We start from the raw sequence: 21,124 nt of genomic DNA on the forward strand, positions 1-21,124 counted from the left end.
TGACTACTGAGAAGAAGAATCAGCTTTATTGACCAAGTGTGTAACAACACACAAGGAATTTGGATCCGGTAGTCAGTGATGCCCTGGTACAACATTCAGAACAAAGAACAGACAAAGTAACAAGAACAAGAGACATTCAGTTACATTTAGAAGAGTTAAATGCATCAACGTCACACATCATGTTTAGAACAAACTAACCAACAAGAACAAAGAACAATAGATATTTAATCAGGAGTCACGGTCATTCTGGTGATTCCACTCCAAAGATTGTTCCTGTGGTCCGAGTGGTGGGGTTCTCCCGGTAGAGTTAGAAAGAAGATGATGTGATGATGATGAGGCTGATGTCATACAAACTGTTCAAGTTCCTGTGGAATGTCCTAAAGACAATTCCTCTGATTTCTGCATCTTTCGCTTATCCCATCCTGCCCTTGGTCTAGCTTGCACTTGGTTTCAACATCAGTCTCTCGACATTACGTGGCAACACAGTCATTCTCAGTCTGGTTGACTGATTTTTGAATACGACTTTCCAAGTGAACCTGTTGATGAGGCATGTGTTCCGCATCCATGATATCCCCTTCTGGTACCATTCTCTAATTCAGGTCTTCTCCCAGGTCTAGAGCATGCCATGCAGGGCAAAAGGTGTTTCTGCAAGCCTTCATCTGGATATTATCCCCAGTCTATCGATTAGACTGAGCGGGCAAATCAGGACCTGGAAGCTGCAATCTGTTGTATCTCCCACTGGCATACTTTTTCCTGGTCACTTCACTGTCTATTTGGCACAGGAATTGCAACTTTTAAGATGTTTTTCCCTTGGAAGAAACCTGTTTCTATTCTGTCAGTCCACCTTGACCTCTGATAGTGTGGTGGGTGACCCATGCAACGTGAGTGACAAACTTGTCACACTTTTCCCTTGTTTACTCACATTTTAACATTTGACTTCTACCTTTGTTTTTACTTTTCCAAATTATTTGGAATTGAATCTGAAACGAGACCAGAGTGACCCTCTTTTTAGGCTACGAGCTTCAGCTAAATGGCTGCTGGACACCAATGAAACACTTGGGTTATTCCACAGAATTAACTTCCAAAGCTAGAACCAAATAAACATAAGTATTGCGTAATTTACCACTTGCCACCTTCCTATTCAGAAGCTTTCCCCACTACAGAGACATTTGCGAACTAGAGCATAATATTTTGTAGCTACATATAAGACTATGTGTGTTGTCCAAATCCAGTATAGCACTACTTAGGATGAACTTTATAGACTCCACACCCATTCTAAGAGGTTCGCTAATCACCTGTGACCTTGCTTGCTCAATTGTGGACTGTCATTAAAAGCTGAAACAGAAATCTGTTCTTTTGAGTCTTTCTATATAGACTGATGGTGCCAACCCTCATAAAATTATGAGTCCTCCAGACCAAACGGCAACAACAAACTGTAGTTATTTTTCACTATAGAAGCTAGTCAGCCACCGGTTAAGTGAGAATAATCTGGTATACCGCTCATCATTACCTCTCGCAGGCAAAGGACCACAGATAATTACTTGATGCTGACACACATTTTGGGCCAGAGTACAAGTCCTGGCACTAATGACTCCAAATCTGTTTGGCACATCTTACAATCGCGAACTAAATACAAGCGCCGATTCCCCCCTTGTAGACAACAATAGTGGGCAAGCCGATGACCTGAGCAACTTTTACTGTAGATTTGAATAGGACACTTTGTCTCTACACACCCACAAAGTCGCACCACTGACTACTTCTAGATCTAAAACTCCTCATTGACTATCCATGAACGGGACATGAGGCGGATCTTCAAACAACAAAAAATCAACAAAGCAGCAAGCCCAGACCTTGTTTCCCTACCCTGCAGAACAACTGGCTCCAGTCTTCACAGAGTCTTCAGTAGGTCTCTAAAATTGTTTGAACGACCAACGTGTTTCAACTGCTACAACATCATCCCAGTCCCCAAGAAACCAGCAATCTTGGGTCTAAATGACTACAGCCCTATTGCTTGACATCTGTGGTCATGAAGTTCCTTGAACACCTTGCACTGGACAAGGATCCCCTTTGTGGACTTCAGCTCTGTGTTAAACACCATCATCCCCAAGCTCCTCTCCTCCAAACTTCTCTAGCACAGCGTCTTGGCTGCCACCTGACAGTGGATCTACAACTTCCTGAACGCAGGACATACCAGGTGAGCCTGAGGGACACAATCTCATCCACATGCAGCATCAGCATCAGGGTAAGTTGTGTCCTCTCTCCATTGCTCTTCTTACTCTTCATGAAAGACTTCACCTCAAACCACCCAACTGTCAAATTCCTAAAGTTTCAAGATGACACCACAGTCATCAAGCTCATCAAAGACTGTGACGAGTCTGTGTATCAAAAGGAAGTGGAGAGACTGGAGCTTTGGTGTGGCCAACACAACCTGGAGCTGAACTCACTAAAGACTCTGGAAATGAGTGTGGACTTCAGGAGGGATTCTTCACCAAAGCTGCACATCACGCTGTCCAAATGTCTTGTCAACAATCAAGACCTTCAAGTTCTTGGGAATTACAGTCTCTCAGGAATTGATGCGCACAAACATCAACTCCATCCTCAAAAAAACCTAACAAAGCATGTACTTCTTGAGGCTTCTGAGGAACCAGGGCCTGCCACAAAAGCTGCCGACACAGTTCTACACAGCAGTCATCTAATTAATATTATGTACCTCCATCACAGTCCTGTTTGGGGCTGCCACAAAAAAGGACAATCAAAACTGCTGAACGGATTGTTGGCACCGTCCTACTCACCCTTGAGGACTTACACAGCATCTGGAGTAGGACAAGAACAGGCAGGATACAATCGGATCCTCCACATCCTGGCCACCAGCTCTTCCAGCTCCTTTCGTCGGGGAGATACTACCAATCAACACAACACAAAACTACCAGGCATTCCAACAGTTTCTTCCACCATGAGAATCTTTCGACGGAGGAGCGAAAGGACCTGGGGGCGATGCAACAGGCAATGCTGGAGCATTTTGCGGCATAGAGGAGGAGGCAATCACTATTTCGTCAGCTAGAATAAAAGAGTTGACGAAATTCCATGACATTTCCAAATTCATTCAAAGAATCGTCTGCAAAATGTTTTAATTAGTTGGGCCATCGCTTACTCCGATGACATTTGCCTTGCACATTTCCGCATGATTATGAAAAGTCGTCAAAGGGAAAAATACTTGGATTGGTAATTCACAAAACATTGAAAGTTAATGTTAATGTTTGTTTTGAATTTATAGTTTTTGGAATTTATTAATTTTAGTGGATGTCATGATCCTGCCGCTCCAGCGGGCTGTGCGGGTGCCAGTGTGGTTGCGCCTATTGGGAGGCGCACACCTGTGCCTCATGCGGGCTGATTATCTGGCATATTTATATGACCCCGATAATGACTGGTCCGCGCCAGTTCGTTGAGCTTCATGTCCCGTTCGAGTGCTCCGGTATCCCTGATCGACAACCCGTGTGTACCGACCTTCGCCTGTTCTCCGACCAACCTTGTAAGCCTGACTCCTTTGATACTTCTGGCTGCTTTAATCGTTCTCCTGTGTACCGACTCCTGCCTGCCCACAAAAAATTACAGTACATAAAATTTCCAACACACAATACTAGCTAACTTTGTGCAGGAGCCGAAGTACACCCTGAAGTGGTCGCCAGCCCATTGCAGGGCATATATAACCAAACAACAATTCACGCACATACACATCTCAGGACAATTTGTCCAATCAACAACACACCACCATCCTATGCTGTCGAGCTACCCTCTCCCCCACTAGTACCTTACAAACAGTAACTTCCTTCAGATTACAACGTCTGCACAAAATATAATCCACCTGCGTGCATGGTCCTGTCTCTCCTGGAAATCAGTGTGCACCAATTACAACTCTCTCTCTCTCTCTGGGACGCTCAGGACTACTTCGTCTAGTTCCTTCCAGAATTTCTCTTTCAACTCGAGGTCACATCCTACCTGTGGGCCATAGCCGCTAATCACATTATAGACAACACCCTCAATTTCAAATTTCAGCCTCATCACTCGATCTGATACTCTTTTCACCTCCAAGACATTCTTAGCCAGCTCTTCCTTTAAAATAACACCTACTCCATTTTTCTTCGCATCTACTTCATAGTAAAATAATTTAAACACTGCTCCTAAACTTCTAGCCTTACTCCCTTTCCACTTGCTCTCTTGAATACACAATATATCAACGTTTCTCCTAATCATTATGTCAACTAACTCCTGAGCTTTTCCTGTCATAGTCCCCACATTTAAAGTCCCTACACACAGTTGTAGGGTCTGTGCATGCCTCTTCTTCTTCTGCCGACCAAGCCGCTTTCCTCCTCTTTTTTGACTTCGACATACATTAGCTGAATTCCCACCGACGCCCTGCAAGTTGACAGTGCTTGGGGCGGGCGTAGTTAGCCCGGGCCACGACCTATCTGTTATAGAATTCGTCTGATGAATGCTCATATGTGTTTGGCACAGTTTTACGCCGGATCCCCTTCCTGCCGCAACCCTCTGCATTTATCTGGGCTTGGGACCAGCCTATAGGACACACAGGAATTGTGCCCCCCTTCGGGCTGCAGATAGTCAAAACAAGCAATCAAATAAACCAAGTTAGCACATAAGATACACAATTCACATACAGTGAAGAAAATTATTGTTTGAACACCCTGCTATATTGCCAGTTCTCCCACTTAGAAATCATGGAGGGGTCTGAAATTTTCATCATAGGTGCACGTCCACTAAGAGAGAGATAATCTAAAATGAAAAATCCATAAATATCAATGTCTGATTTTTTTAAATGATTTTTTTGTGTGATACAGCTGCAAATAAGTATTTGTTCACCTGACAAAAACATTGTTAATATTTGTTCGAGTAGCCTTTGTTTGCAATTACAGAGGTCTAATGTTTCCTGGAGTTGCTCACCAGGTTTGCAAACCGCAATAGGGATTTTGGCCCACTCCTCAATACATCTTCTCTAGATCAGACAGGTTTCTGGGCTTTCACTGAGAAACACAGAGTTTCAGCTCCCCTCCAAAGATTTTGAATAATGTTTAGGTCTGGAGACTGATTAGGCCACGCTAAAACCTTGAGTTGCTTCTTACGCAGCCACTTCTTGGTTTTCCTGGCTGTGTGCTTCGGGTCGTTGTCATCTTGAAAGACCCAGCCACAACCCATCTTCAATGCTCTGACTGAGGGAAAGAGGTTGCTCCGCAAAATCTCACAATACATGGCCGCGGTCATCCTCTGCTTAATACAGTGCAGTCGTCCTGTCCCATGTGCAGAAATACACCCCAAAGCATGATTCTACCATCCTCATGCTTCACAGTAGGAATAGTGTTCTTGGGATGGAACTCATCATTCATCTTCCTCCAAAAACGGTGAGTGGAATTATGACCAAAAAGTTCAATTTTGGTCTAATCTGACCACAAAACTTTCTCCCATGACTCCTCTATATCATCCAAATGGTCATTGGCAAACTTAAGATGGGCCTTGACATGTGCTGGTTTAAGCAGGGGAACCTTCCGTGCCATGCATGATTTCAAAGCATGACAGCTTAGTGTATTAACAATAGTCACTTTGGAAACGGTGGTCCCAGCTCTTTTCAAGTCATTGAACAAGTCCTGTCGTGTAGTCCTGGGCTGATTCCTCACCTTTCTAAGGATCACTGAGACCCCACGAGGTGATATCTTGCAAGGGGCTCCACTCCACTTCTGGATTTTTCTTTTTAGATGATCTCTCTCACAGTGGACATGCACCTATGATGAAAATTTCAGACCCCTCCATAATTTCTAAGTGGGAGAACTTGCAATATAGCAGGGTGTTTAATTACTTATTTTCTTCACTGTACTACCTAATCTATGTTGAAGTCAGGTAAAACCAATCAAATAAACAGTCAGGACATAAGGTGTACAAATCACATACGACCTGTGTGAAAATATAAAGGATATGGCGATTTAAAGGATATGTGGATGGAAGGGATTCAAACCACAATGGACCTCACTCGAGCAGTGGAAGGTTGAATCCACGTTCAGTGTTTGGTCCTCGTATCCTCTACAATGGTAATGTTGTTAGCATGCTAGGCTAACTTAGGCCAAGCAGCTTCAACGCGTTCAGCTTCAACGCGAACGATAAGATGATATGATAAGACTTGTTAACTTTCCTAGAAGTCCTCACGGCACTCGTCGTACAAGTTATGAAGTTACTCACGTTCGATGTTTCTTCACCAGCATGGTTTGATCACAAATGCGTCTCGTAGTTAGCCGGCTAAGATAAGGTGGTCTGGGCCTATGAGCAAGTTTAAGTTGACGTTTCTACTTGCCCAACTTCCGACTAAGTTCTCAAGGTCCTTGTTGTCAATGAAACGTAGGTTTTGCCGGTCGTGTAAGTACTAATGTTTGATGTTAAATATAAGTTCGGCTCAGTTCAACATTAGAATAGAAAGGCGTTTTGTTGTTTGCGATCTAGGCTAGGCTAACTTAGGCCGAGCAACTTAAACGTGAACATACGGCTTTAGGTACTAAGATAGCACAGATGATTATTTTAGTCCACTGAAGTCGTCACCAGGAGCGTCCCACATCGAGTATTCACAACATTCGGTCCAAATTTACTGAATTACGTCGGGTTGGCGACTCTGCTTTCCCCTCACATCCCAAAAACATGCAACATTAATTTGACTCTGTTGGAGGACGCTTTTTTTCCCTCCACATGTTCGTTTAATTTCAGGTAGTGCACGAGACGATGAACAATTTCTTCTAAGCATTTACTTCCAGAATATTCCGGGTACTTATGAGTTACAGACATTGGCTGTAGAGAACAGATCACAAGTGTGAAAGTGCAGAGAAAGCACACATCCTTTATCTTGTCAGAAGCGCGGACCATGGGTGGTATCAAACCTGTGGCGTGACATTGGGGCTTTCCACTTAGACAAAGGGTTTCTGTGTCAACTGGTTCTAGCTGGCAATGGATTATTTCAAAGTGTCCAGAATGCAGTTAAGCAAGGTTAGCCTACATGCAGAGATGCAGATATCACTCAAGGACACATCTGGCTATAGAGCAGAGCCCCACTGAGGACATGAGGAAATTATACAGTCATGACTAAATATGGGCATAAGACATAAACACTCTAAATTGCCCCTAGGTGTAATTGTGAGTGCAGCTGTTTGTCTCCACGTGCCCTGCGATTGGCTGCCAACCGGTTCAGGTTGTACCCCGACTCCTGCCCAATGACAGGTGGGATAGGCTCCAGCACTCCCCGCGAGCCACGTAAGCCGAAGCGGCAAAGAAAATGGATGGATGTATGGATATGCTGTTGCTAACCAATGATGAAAAAAGCACTTCTTTGTTGATGGCTTTGTCGTCCGTTTCATACATCATTAAATTAAACTTCATGCACTCTTTGAGACTTCCATCCATTATCCGTGTTCCATGTTATGATCTTGCCATATACGTCTAACATCTATCGCATTTAAGAGCTTAAAATCTTCACTTCAGTTCAGGCTATGCTAATATTTCCCTGGAATTTCCAAAAGGAACTAAACTTCCAAGTCACAAGTTAGCCACTTTGAAAAATCACACAGGAAAGCAAATACAGTTATAAAAAAAAAACCAATGAGGCATCCAGAAACGAATGCTTGTCCACTCTTATCACCATTTCAAGGGCCAAAAGCCGATACAATGAGGGGTAATTTTTTTTAAAAGAAATGCCTTAGTGATGTTGCTGAAAACAAAAATCTTAAACAAATGGTATCATCAGACGTTCAACTGTGCTACCACACTGTTGAACAGAGAATATCGGACATTAACATGGCTACTGATTCAGTTGCACTCAGACCTCCAATCATGTGAGTATTTTAGTGTAGCAGTAGATGAGAATTGTGCCATACAAGGGAAGATTTGGTTGAACTTGTAGTTTGTCTGTATGAGAGAGCACACAATTAAAACATTGTTAAAGGTCAAATGTCATCCCTATAAGCATTCTAAAATTGATATTGTAATGAAAAATACATGTAACATTATATAACATTACATTATTTAACATTAGATTACATTATATAACATTAGTGTGTCATCTATGCACAAAGTTGCGGACATTCGACATCCAAGTGGTCGCCATATTGGTTACATCTCCTGTCCGTGACGTCACCCCGGATATTCGCCATTGAAAACACGCTGTGGCCCCTACTGTGGGAGATGAACACGCCCCTTCTGACACAGAAGTTCTTTTCGAAGAAGAGAACATCTCACAACCGAGTGAAGTTACCGGGGCAATATTACAATATTGTTTCATGCCATATATAGATTATATGCGGATCATGGCCAAACCGTCTCCCCATCCGATCCACATCAGTGGCAGAGATGGGCCATCGTGGCCCGGAGCCGCGACAAGCCACCCCGAAGCAGCAGCCTTCGCCAGCAAGCCGACACATTTAGCACCCCTGTCATACGCACGCAGATCTTTTCTTAAGCAATGAGAGACAGGTGACGTGGTCCGCCCCAAACTATTATTTTTTTTTAGTAGCTGTATACACGCCTACCTGTCGTTTGGGACCCACGAAGCTCTTGTCCTTTGCACCTGTGCAATCCATATGTCATGACGAACCGGGTCTCTTGGAAACTTATGAAGGGTAAATCCATCCTCCTCAGTGTTCGAGGAATATCCAGCAATGCAACAAGCCGGTATTTTGGCTAACACAAAGGAACAACGAGCTACCTTCCCGCAGTTAAAACTAATAGAAACTAATGAGTCCACTGGAGGGCGCTCCTTCCCCGTACGTCACTTCCTGCTTCTTCTCGAAAACAAATCCCTCAAGAGGATTTTCATGGCGGGAGTTACAAAAAGCCATATATGTCAAAATCATGTTTTGTGGTGAAAAAACAGATGGGTCCATACCGGTTGCCGTTTTTTCAATCAATAACATACTAAAATCATCCATTTCATGACACTTGACTTTTAAGTTACTGGCCTTTGGTCTTGGTAGTCTGTAGGAGTTGATTTTTCTTGTTATTACGTTGGTGTGTGACATTTACAATAAATCTGGCTGAGCAAAGGTATGTGTGTGAGGAGGGAATGATGTTCATGTGTATGATGTGGTCTTTGGCTCTTTTGTGTGTATGATGTGGCTCTTTGCCGCCACGGTAAACAATGTGGCTCTTCATGTCTAACTGGTTGGCCACCCCTGCTCCTTGGAGGATAAGCACCTCGGAAGCTTTATTAATTACTTTTGTGAATTTGTGCTTCTATTCTCTGTAGATTATGTTGGTTTTGTTTCAGAGTAGTCATGCCTCTCTTTTGTCATCGTTGTTTTAGGGTTTCAGTATTTAGGTTTTGTACTTCACATTGATGCATACTTTTGGTTGAATACATTCTGCTTGATTGGTCATTGTCTGAGGGGTCAACTTTGTAATCCATCTTTCTGCTGTTTACTTAACCAAATATATTTCATAATTTAGCAAGAAGGTGGTGGATCAGCTGGAAAGCGTTGGCGTCACAGTTTTGAGGTCCCGGGTTCATTCTTGGACCCACCTGTGTGAAGTTTGCATGTTCTCCCCATGCCTGCGTGGATTTTCTCCGGGCACTCCGCTTTCCTCCCACATACCAGAAACATTCAACATTAATTGGACACTCTAAATTGCCCCTAGGTGTGCTTGTGAGTCCTGCTGTTTGTCTCGATGTGCCCTGTGATTGGCTGGCAACCAGTTCAGGGTGTACCCTGTCTCCTGCCCATTGACACCTGGGATAGGCTCCAGCACTACCTGTGACCCTTGTGAGGATAAGCAGCTAAGAAAATGGATGAATGGATGTATTTGATTTCTACTAGTCCTCTTCATCATCCTACTCACAATTATTATTTTTCCCGCGAAATCCGACGATCCCAAAATTTTTTCCTAGTAGTATGCACACGTGTGTTTGTGTGTTTGTGCGCATGCATGTATGCATGTGTCCTTGTGTATAGTAACCTTTCACAGGGCTTCTGTGGTCATCTCCAGGAATCCAGGTGAGGCAAACGCTTCGGGCTGCTGGATCTGACAGTTCTAGATCCATTGGAGGATCTGGGCGGCCTGCAAGTAAAGAAGATCTTAACACACATTTCAAACATACAGTGCCTTATGTTTAAAACAATTTGGGACATGCCTATAAAAAATGGGTACTGATTGCACTTCCCTTTAAAATCTGTGAATGTTACCTATTTATCATCTTTAGTGTATAAAAGAGGCACATGTGATTAGTGAAGCAGATAAAATAAGGCAAAGCAATATTAAAACTCAAGAAAGGGAAGAGAATCTATCAAAATTGTATGTTACCTGGTGGCAAGGCACTAGAAACTGAGGAGTTGAGGGAGGCTTCTTCTGCAAGGCGGGGTCAAGGACCAGGAAATGTGTACAGTTGTTAGTTGTTATTAACACAAGTGATTAGGTCCACAGTAAATATATCTCAACATTAGTTTGACATGTTTGAATTGATTATTTTAAAATATTGCCAGGAATGTGAAAATAGGATGCATACTTGTGCCCTGTTTGCAGTATAATCTGCCCAAACAAACATTAAACAATTGCCAATTTAAACCCCTGTGCAACAGATTTTGTTTTCAATCCAATATATAAAGTATATTTTCTGAAAATACTGATTGCACAAAATATATCTTGTTCAATCAGACACATGTAAAGTTAAAGTTGAAGTTCATGCAATGTAATTAGTTTGTAATATTATTAGTATCATGCATGACATTCATGCAACGTACAACAGTAAAGGCCTTGTGCATGTGCGTGCATGTATAAGTATGTACTTGAGCTTGTATTAGTGCATGTGTGCATGTGTGTGTGCTGCGTGTCTCTGTGATGTGCTTCCGTGTCTGCCAGTTTATTCTGCATTTGGAATTTGCTTCTATTTTTAGTGGACTACCCCTGTGTTGTACCTAAAGGTGAGGCTAAATATTGTCTTTCAACACTGTTTTGTCAAGTATTGTATGTGAGTGTACCTAAAACAGTGAGACGGGCCGAGGCTGAGTCCTGGTCAATCTCTGTTTTAACAGTACATGTGTAAATTCCCTCATCGCCCTCATTGATGTTAGGGATGGTCAGTGATTCCTCATCTTTCCTCAACCTAGCAGACAATGAGAAAGAATAAGTCATTATGTAGTGTACAATCTTTACTTATTGTTTACTTTTGATCAGAAAAGTCATAATTGTATGGAATCTGTCAGATTTGTTTTTTAAAAGACAATATGGATAAGGGCAAAACAAGGTAGAATACGAAACTAAAGAGTGTTAAAAAAGAAAACAAAACAAGTCATAAATACCATTTTTCTATGCTCCCTGCCACATATTACTCAACTGATACACATATGGACATGCACTTTTTTTCCGGTCTAAAATTCTGAGCTGTGTTAGTGCGACCCAAATGTGTTGTTACCTCCATCCGAGATGGATAGGGTTATCATCCTTTGTCCAAGTCACAGTGACAGGCAGGCTGTGATCAAACTTCACTTTACAGTCAAAACGAACTGTGGAACCTCTGATGGCTGAGTGGTGTTCTGGAGCCCGAACAATACGACTTGGTTCTAGGGAAAAGTGAGTTTAAAGGGGAACATATACATACAACTGTTTGACCATCACAATGCTCATCATATAATATAATACTTAGGGACTGAAAGACAATGAAGAAAATAAGTATTTAAACACCCTGCTATATTGCAATTTCTTCCACTTAGTAATACTCATTTACCTGAGTGAGGTCGTTAGCTGCAGAAAGACACCTGTCCACCCCATACAATCAGTAAGACTCAAACTTGTAACATGGTCATGACCGAAGAGCTGTCTAAAGACACCAGAGACAAAGTTATACAAGTCCACATGGCTGGAAAAGGCGACGGAGAAATTGCCAAGCAGCTTGGTGAAAAAAGATCCACTGTTGGAGCAATCATTAGAAAATGGAAGAAGCTAAATATGACGGTCAATCTCAATCGGAGTGGAGCCCCATGCAAGATATCACCACGTGGGGTCTCAATGATCCTTAGAAAGGTGGGGAATCAGGCCAGGACTACACGACAGGACTTGGTCAATGACCTGAAAAGAGCTGGGACCACCTTTTCCAAGGAAAGTGTTGGTATTACACTAAGACGTCATGGTTTGAAATCATGCATGGCACGGAAGTTTCCTCTGCTTAAACCAGCACATGTCAATGCCCACAGAGGAGTCATGGGAGAAGGTTTAGTGATCGGATGAGATCAAAATTGAACTTTTTGTTCATAATTCCACTAACCGTGTTTGGAGGAAGACGAATGGTAAATTCCATCCCAAGAACTGTAAAGCATGAGAGTGGTAGCAACATGCTTTGGGGGTGTTTTTGCACATGGGACAGGACGACTGCACTGTATTAAGGAGAAGATGACCTTGGCCATGTATTGTGGAATTTTGGGGAATAACCTCTTTCCCTCAGTCAGAGCATTGAAGATGGGTCGTGGCTGGGTCTTTCAACATGACAATGACCCGAAGCACACAGCCAGGAAAACCAAGGAGTGGCTCCATAAGAAGCATATCAAGGTTTAGGTGTGGCCTAGCCAGTCTCCAGACCTAAACCCAATACAAAATCTTTGGAGGGAGCTGAAACTCAGCTCAGAAACTCTTAGGTCTTCAAATACTTATTTGCAGCTGTATCACACAAATAAATTATTAAAAAATCATAGTTTCTGATTTCTGGATTTTTCTTTTTTTTATCTCTCTCACAGTGGACTTGCATCTACGATGAAAATTTCAGAACCCTCCATGATTTCTAAGTGGGAGAACTTGCAATATAGCAGGGTGTTCAAATACTTATTTTCTACACTGTACGTACCAATCAGGAACTGAATTTGAATCATTACTATTTGAATTTGGATTGATGAAACTTCAATAGCTGCATTAAAAAAGGAATTTTGAAAACCTAATTTGAATTTGTATTGTTTTATTTGAAACATTGCCTTTGAAAACTGAATCTGACTAGTGTCATTTGAAATTGAAATTATTAGTTTGAAAGTTGTGCAATAAAATTGAATGTGAATGTAGGATTATTTTATCCACAATGAATGAAAATTACAGGAGAGTTGCCATGTAGCATTTTACTCGTAGTTTTGTATACAACTTGTTGACACAGGCATCTTTGTTTATCGTTTTTCATTCATTCATTTTCTAAGCCACTTATCCTCACCAGGATCGGGGTGGTGCTGGCATCAATCCCAGGTATCATCGGGCAAGAGGTGGGTACACTCTGAACTGGTTGCCAGCCAATCGCAGGGCACATAGAGACGTACAACAGTCCCACCCACAATCACACCTTGGGTCAATTTAGAGTCCCTAATTCATGCATGTTTTTGAAGAAGTGGGAGGAAACCAGAATGCCAGGAGAAAATCCATGCAGGCATCGGGAGAACATGCAAACTCCACACAGGCGGGGCCTTGATTTGAAGCCCGGACCTCAGAACCGAGAAGTAAACGGCCTAACCACGTGCACCGCTGCCTCCTATTTTGTCTTACTGTGTTCAACTTTAAAAATAAATAAATAAATAAATAAATAAAGATGTTTGAAAAGATTGGATTTTCTTTTAAATTTCTAATTGAAATTGGCCATGAGTGCATGTGCACTAAGGCTGCGGCCCAGCCTCAGCCAGACTCTCCCTCCAGCAGCCCTGCGGTAAATTGAGTTTGAGACCCCTGGTGTACAGTATTGTGTGTATAACACAGATGTGACTTTCATTTTCATTCTAACCCTTTACTGACACCGAGGGGAAGAAAATCGCACAGCACAGATTGATCCAGACAGGACTGTTGACAATGAATTTAGTGAATGAACTGTTGTTCAGCTCTTATGCACTTTTGTCCATTTTTTTTGTGTGTGTATCTTTCCACATTTGTTTGGACTTGATTGTTTTCCAATAAGGATGAGTCAATTAAAATCAAAAACACCTTCTCCAAGTCCATAAAACATTTGTAGACTGGTTGGGCAAACTCCCATGCACCCTTGAGGACCCTGGTCCACAGTCAGGACAAAAACCACATTGCTCCTCATGAATCTGTGATGCCTCTGTAGTTGGAACACAACCTCTGGTCCACCTTCTTAAAAAAAAAGTTAAAGTTTAAGTTTAGCAACTCAAATTCAAATACTGATGATTTTAATTCAGTTCCTGATGGCACATATTTTAGCACATATGTATTTTCAGGACAATCCAGTATTCCAATTGATTTGACTAAAATCAAACCATTCATTAACTAAAACTAAAGCGTATGAACCAACTCCTTTTATTTTATGCATGAATGTGATGAGGCGGCACGGTGGATCAGTTGGTAAAGCGTTGGCCTCACAGTTCTGAGGTCCCGGGTTCAATCCCGGACCCCTCTGTGTGGAGTTTGGATGTTCTCCCCGTGCCTGTGTGGGTTTCCTCCCACATTCCAAAAACATCCAACATTAATTGGACACTCTCAATTACCCCTAGGTGTGATTGTGAGTGCGTCTGTTTGCTTCAATGTGCCCTGCGATTAGCTGGCAACCAGTTCAGGGTGTACCCCGCCTCCTGTCCGTTGACAGCTGGGATCGGCTCAAGCATTCCCCACGACCCTTGTGATGATAAGCGGTGAAGAAAATGGAAGGATAAATGTGATGAACAGTTGCATATAAGTGAAAATTTATTCAACCTAAAAATAAACATTGAAATTAAACTAATCTCTTGTCTTAATGATTTTGAACTGCATAGAAAGCTTTTTTTGTTTTGTTTATTACCATCAGTGTGAGAAATTTGTTAATTTTGGAAGAGTTCAGACATGTGGTTCGTTACAGCAGAAAGACAAACAGGTAAAAACTCAGTGTCAAGACTGAAAGAGATTAGGTACAACAGAGTGATGCTGTGTCTGACTCCTCCATGGATGTTTTCTCTGACCTTTGACCTCCAGGCGGACCTGGTTTTCGGCCATGCCCAAAATGCTGCTGGCCACACAGGTGTAGGTGCCTTGGTCCTCTGCTCTGGCTCGTTTGATCTCCAGTGTGCCGTTAATGTAAGCACGATAGTGACCACCATCCAGGCCACTGCCCTGACCGTTCCTAAACCTGGGATTAAAAGAAACGGTTTTTTTTTCCAAATTCAGCCCAAAAATTCTAATGTTACTTTTTACACACGCTTACCATCGTAACTCTGGAAAAGGGGAACCAAAGAAGGGACAGTCCAGAAAGGTGCGGTTGTTCTCAATTACTTTTATCAGTTGATTTTTTGGGCCAAGCATCCTTGGGCGCATATCTAGATGGACAAAAAAATTTTCAATTTCACGTCTGGTCACATATAAAATTACAAGTATTTGTGAAACAATGAAAAGGAAATGATTAACGTGAATAATTTTGAACAAAAGCATCATCGTTTTTACATGAATCTAATTGCATTGAGTAATGTAAAGTCAAGTAATGTTTAAGATACGGAAAATAAGGACCAATAGCACTTCAACATGTTTCATTAATACAACTTTTTTAAATTGTTTCTTGTGTGGAAGTTTCATTTGTGTTGCAGTACCCTGATGCTGGTTAGCGCATGGACACTCCTGCTACGCAGCTGCTGGTTATTTATCATCAACAGTGCATTTAAACATGGAAGACATGGGAGAAAATGCATCATGAACACAATGTTCAAGCACAAGGGTGTCCATACCTGAACTAAGCACGAGGACAACCTAGATCGCAGTTAGCCGTTCGACTAAGTAGTCATGTCATAGGACATGCAACCGGATGTCTTAGACAACTAGGTGAAGAGAAGCTCGGAGCCGTCAACTTATCACCACCTCATAGTGAGTAGGCTCCCATTGTGTCAGAGTTTGGCCCGCATTGCCGACAGTAACTCAGACTCGTTTTTGGTGAGCTCTGGACTCTGCCAAGGCTACCCTTTGTCACCCGTTCTGTTTATAACTTTTATGGGCAGAATTTCTAAGTACAGCCGACGCGCAGAAGGGGTTCGGATTGGTGGCCTCAGTATTGCATCTCTGCTTTTTGCAGATGATGTGGTTCTGTTGGGTTCATCAAGCCATGATCAGCAACTCTCACTTGAGGAGTTCGTCGCAGATTATGAAGTGCCTGGGATGAAAATCAGAACCTCCAAATCTGAGGTCAAGGTCCTGTGTCAGAAAAGGCTGGAGTGCCCTCTCCAGGTCGTGGATGAAATCCTTCCCCAAGTAGAGGTGTTCAAATATGTTGGGTCAAGTGAGGGAAGAACAGGATATCCACAGGTGTGTGGGTGCAGCATCTGCAGTGGACTTTGCCTCAGTCCTTTGTGGTGACGAAAGACCTAAACCACAAGGGTAAGCTCTCTTTTTACCAGTTGATCTGCATTCCTACTCTCACCTAAACCCTTACAAGCTGTGGTTTGTGACAGAAATAACAAGATCCCGATGAGAAGCGGTCGAAATGAATTTCCTCTGCCGGGCATCCAGGCTCTCCCTTAGAGATACAGTAAGAAGCTTGGTCATTCAAGAGTGCCTAAGAGTGCCTCCTCCACATTGAGGGGAACCAGATAAGGTGGTTCCGGCATCTGTTTCGAATGCCTCTTGGATGTTTCCCTTGTGAGGTGTTCCAGGCATTTCCCACGAGGAGGGACAACCCAGGACACATTAAATTGGCTGGGGAGACGGAAATCTGGGCTTCCCAGCAAAAACTACTCCCACTCGACGTCGAATAAGTGGCCAAGAAAGAATGAATGATTGAACATACTCTGTGTGTGTAAAATGTTCATCACTTTTATGATGGGTTGCGTGTTTTTGTCACTTTCAAAAAAATTACATGGGCTTAAGCGGGTAGAGCACTTTGAAAGTCCATGTGCATTCCCTCAGCCACTTATCCTCACAATGGTCACAGGAGTCCCAGAGCCTATCCCAGCTAACAGTGGGCGAGCAGTCACCAGACAGTCACAGGGCACATATCGACACCATCATTGAGTGGGAATCGATCCCACACAAAAGTCAGGCGTGTGCACCAATACACCATTAGTGGCGACTTTGAAAGTCCATCCATTTTCTGAGCCACTTATCCTCACAAAGGTTGCCGGAGTGCTGGAGTCTATCCCAGCTGTTATAGGCCACAAGGCAGGGTACACCCTGACCTAGTTGCCAGCCACTCACAATCACACCTAGGGGGTAATTTAGAGTCTCCAATGAATGCATGTTTTGGGGGAGTGGGAGGAGACCAGAATGCCCTGAGAAAATCCTCGTTGGCACAGGGAGAACATGCAAGCTCCACACATGTGTGGCCGGGATTTGATCCCCGGTCTGAAGAACTGTGACTCCAATGCTTTACAGCTGCAACACCTTGACTTCGAAAGTGTTTATTTTAAAGATGTTTATCACCATTTTCTTTTTAAATGATTCATTCAAGAGCAAAATTGGTGCAACTGGTTTGAGCCTCTATCCTCACAGTTATCCCGCCCCACCTGTGTGGAGTTTGCATGTTCTCACTGTGCCTGCATGGGTGTTCTCTAGACACTCGGGCTTCCTCCCACATCCTCAAAACATACATTAATTGAATACTCTAAATTACCCGTATGTGTGAATGGGTGTGCAAATTGTGCTTTATTTACAGTGAAGAAAATAAGTATTTGAACACCCTGCTATATTGTAAGTTCTCCCATTTAGAAATCATGGAGGGGTCTGAAATTTTCATCGTAGGAGCATGTCCACTGTGAGACAGATAATCTAAAAAGAAAAATCTAGAAATCACAATGTATGATTTTTTTTTAATGTTTTGTTTTTGTGATACAGCTGCAAATAAGTATTTGAACACCTGAGAAAACCAATGTTAATATTTGGTACAGTAGCCTTTGTTTGTAATTAAAGAGGTCAAATGTTTCCTGAAGTTGTTCACCAGGTTTGCACACACTGCAGAAGGGATTTTGGCCCACTCCTCCACACAGACCTTCTCTAGATCAGACAGGTTTCTGGGCTGTCGCTGAGAAACATGGAGTCTCAGTTCCCTCCAAAGATTTTCTTTTGGGTTCTGGTCTGGAGACTGGCTAGGCGACGTTAGAACCTTGATATGCTTCTTACATAGCCCCTCCTTGGTTTTCCTGGCTGTGTGCTTCGGGTCATTGTCATGTTGAAAGACCCAGCCATGACCCATCTTCAATGCTATGACTGAGGGAAAGAGATTGTTCCCCAAAATCTCACAATACATTGCAACAGCCATCCTCTCCTTAATACAGTGCAGTCGTCCTGTCCCATGTACAGAACAGTACCACCCCCATGCTTCACAGTAGGGATGTTATTCTTGGGATGGAACTCATCATTCGTCTTCCTCCAAACACGGTTAGTGGAATTCTGACCAAAAAGTTGCATGTTTGTCTCATCTGACTACAAAACTTTCTTCCATGGCTCCTCTGTATCATCCAAATGGCCATTGGCAAACTTAAGATGGGCCTTGACATGTGCTAGTTTAAGCAGGGGAACCTTCCGTGCCATGCATGATTTCAAATCATGACGTCTTAGTGTATTACCAACAGTCACCTTGGAAACAGTGGTCCCAGCTCTTTTCAGGCCATTGACTAAGTCCTGTCGTGTAGTCCTGGACTGATTCCTCACCTTTCTAAGGATCACTGAGACCCCATGAGGTGATATCTTGCCTGGGGCTGCACTCTGATTGAGATTGACTGTCATGTTTAGCTTCTTCCATTTTCTAATGATTGCTCCAAAAGTGGACCTTTTTTCACCAACCTACTTGGCAATTTCTCTGTAGCCCTTTCCAGCTGTGTAGAGTTGTACAATTTTGTCTCTGGTGTCTTTGGACAGCTCTTTGGTCTTGGCCATGTTACAAGATTGAGTCTTACTGATTGTATGTGGTGGACAGGTGTTTTTATGCAGTTAATGACCTCACACAGGTGCATCTGATTCAGAATAATACATGGAGTGGAGGTGGACTTTTAAAGGCGGACTAGCAGGTCTTTGAGGGTCAGAATTCTCGCTGATAGACAGGTGTTCAAATACTTTAGGCAGCTGTATCACACAAATAAATCGTTGAAAAAATCATACATTGTGATTTCTGGATTTTTCTTTTTGGATGATCTCTTTCACAGTTCATTCACATTCAGAAAATTTCTGACCCCTCTATGATTTGTAAGTGGGAGACCTTGCAATATACTCATTTTCTTCACTCTATACAGTATATGCTCTGGGATTGGCTGGAAAGGAGTTCAGGGTGTATCCTGCTTCCTGCTCCAAAATAACTGAGATGGGGTCCAGCACTGTAACAACCTTTTTGAGGATAACCAGTTTAAAAAATGGATGGATTGGGTACGGTATTTTCTCTTCTACTTGTTAGGTTTTATTGTACCTTTCTTGTGCCGCACTTTCCAGAACAGTGGTGCACAACCAAAAGTTGGACAGTCACAGGTTTCCTGCTCTGAAGTATTACCCAGGTCGGTTGTGGCTCTCAACCAAAGACTTGAAGGTTGGAGATGCTCCTAAAAAGTTTGAACTCCAGGTCATGGGCCTTTTGAAGTGGAGGCTGTAGGGAATCCTGCTGCCATACGGCTTTAACTCCCACCTTCTCTCAAGAACCCATCCTGTTTTTCAAGTCTTCGGTGAAGCCGTTTTCCTGAAGCCCACTTAGTCCTCTGGAGGGGACACCCATCCTCCCTTGCCCGATGGACAGTGACAAGTTGTTCTCTGTGAGGCTGGTTCTGGACTCCAGAAGGAGAGGCACTGGAGTATAATATCTGGATAACAGGGAGGTAATATAGCCCTGAGGTGATGGTAGGTTGCCAGAGGGGTGTTCATTTTGGGTGGTGGTGGTGGGGACGGGCAGTACTGTTATATCCTCTTTTGTTTGTTTGTTTTCTGTGAAATTCCCAATGAATTGTAATTTGTTGGTGGTGGGCAGAGTAACAGCTGCCAGATATTTGAAATCTGCAGTGCCTTTAGCTTGGGAGACGCAGGAACAAAATGCAGAGAAATCGTACATTGGTTGTTGCCATTGCTTTGCCAGTTTTGTTACTCTCTCGCATTCCAACACTCATTCTGTCCTGCCAGTCAAAATTTTCGTCAGCTGTTTACTAGTATTGTATTATAGTGGTTGACACAGCCAGGTCAAAACAAATTTGTGCCTTGAACATTATCTTTTTTGCAGTTTACAATTGCAAACCTCTGTTTCTAATACTAAAAAACAAGTACAGATAGTATTCTCTCATTGTCCCATTTTGAGTGTATTTCAATTTCAGTTTTTAACACATTTAACATTAAATATCATCTCTGTTGCATATTTGACAAATACCTGAAGAAAGAGTGTGATTGCTGGTCTCACACTGTTTTTAGGTTAGCATGAAATAAAAATTGACTCTCAAAAGAATGAATTGTTTTCGCCATATTACATTTTTTGTCTTTTTGGCATAGCCCTAATACTTTGTAATACGCTGGGTCAATAAAGCTGGAACAAAAAACTTTTGTAATTATTCTGCTTTTCATAATCCCTTTATTTTAAGTAGAATACAAGGACCAAGAGGATTAGCATCACCCTAAACACACAGCGCTCATATCAATTACTACACAGAATGTTTTACAGTGAGATGAATTGGCAATGAGTCAATCATTGAAACGATTCTGTGTTTCAATTGCATTCCACCCTCTGTCTCACCAATGACACTGACGAAGGCATTGGCTAGCAGATACCCATGCTGGTTTGAGGCGTTACACTGGTAGACTGCACTGCTTCCCATCTGCACTGAGCGGAAAATGATGGTGTCACCCATCATTTGTCGACTAGGATCGGGGAGCGAGCCTTAGAGTAGGAGGGTGGGAGAGAAATTACTGTTTGCATTTAATGGGAGTGAATTGTATTGAATAACTAGACTCACAATAATTAAAGAAACGTTACCTCAAATGACTCTGCAATGTATTGGTTACAGATATGAATTTAAGAGAGTACTTACTGTTTATAGGTAGACTATTAACCAGCCATTGGATGCTAGGTTTAGGGTTCCCGTTTGCCCGACACACAAGCCGCCCATTCTCTTCTGGAGCTAGGACCAGATTTGTTGGTTTGTCCAGCCAGTAAGGAGCCGCTGTGGAACACAGAGTGTATGATGGTAGAAAATCAGTCTCATCT

The 21,124-nt window shown here is 42.6% G+C and overlaps 1 protein-coding gene across 20 annotated transcripts in view; it reads right to left on the reverse strand.

Moving 5' to 3' along the window:
* nfasca (neurofascin homolog (chicken) a) overlaps positions 1-21,124 on the reverse strand; it is a 201,521-nt gene that overhangs the window by 75,154 nt on the left and 105,243 nt on the right. For 16 of the 20 annotated variants that reach the window (XM_061831670.1, XM_061831672.1, XM_061831680.1 and 13 more), the window contains 8 exons: positions 20,949-21,080; positions 20,654-20,797; positions 15,182-15,293; positions 14,940-15,106; positions 11,444-11,591; positions 11,010-11,134; positions 10,336-10,380; positions 9,991-10,092 (listed from right to left, as the gene is read on the reverse strand). In XM_061831670.1, coding sequence (XP_061687654.1) covers positions 9,991-10,092; positions 10,336-10,380; positions 11,010-11,134; positions 11,444-11,591; positions 14,940-15,106; positions 15,182-15,293; positions 20,654-20,797; positions 20,949-21,080 — 975 coding nt within the window. The remainder of the gene's footprint in view (positions 1-9,990; positions 10,093-10,335; positions 10,381-11,009; positions 11,135-11,443; positions 11,592-14,939; positions 15,107-15,181; positions 15,294-20,653; positions 20,798-20,948; positions 21,081-21,124) is intronic. The other 4 variants (XM_061831691.1, XM_061831682.1, XM_061831689.1 and 1 more) reach the window with 1 other exon arrangement.

This window comes from Syngnathoides biaculeatus, chromosome 10 (genome assembly GCF_019802595.1).
Source record: "Syngnathoides biaculeatus isolate LvHL_M chromosome 10, ASM1980259v1, whole genome shotgun sequence".
In the NCBI taxonomy this organism is placed as follows: domain Eukaryota; kingdom Metazoa; phylum Chordata; class Actinopteri; order Syngnathiformes; family Syngnathidae; genus Syngnathoides; species Syngnathoides biaculeatus.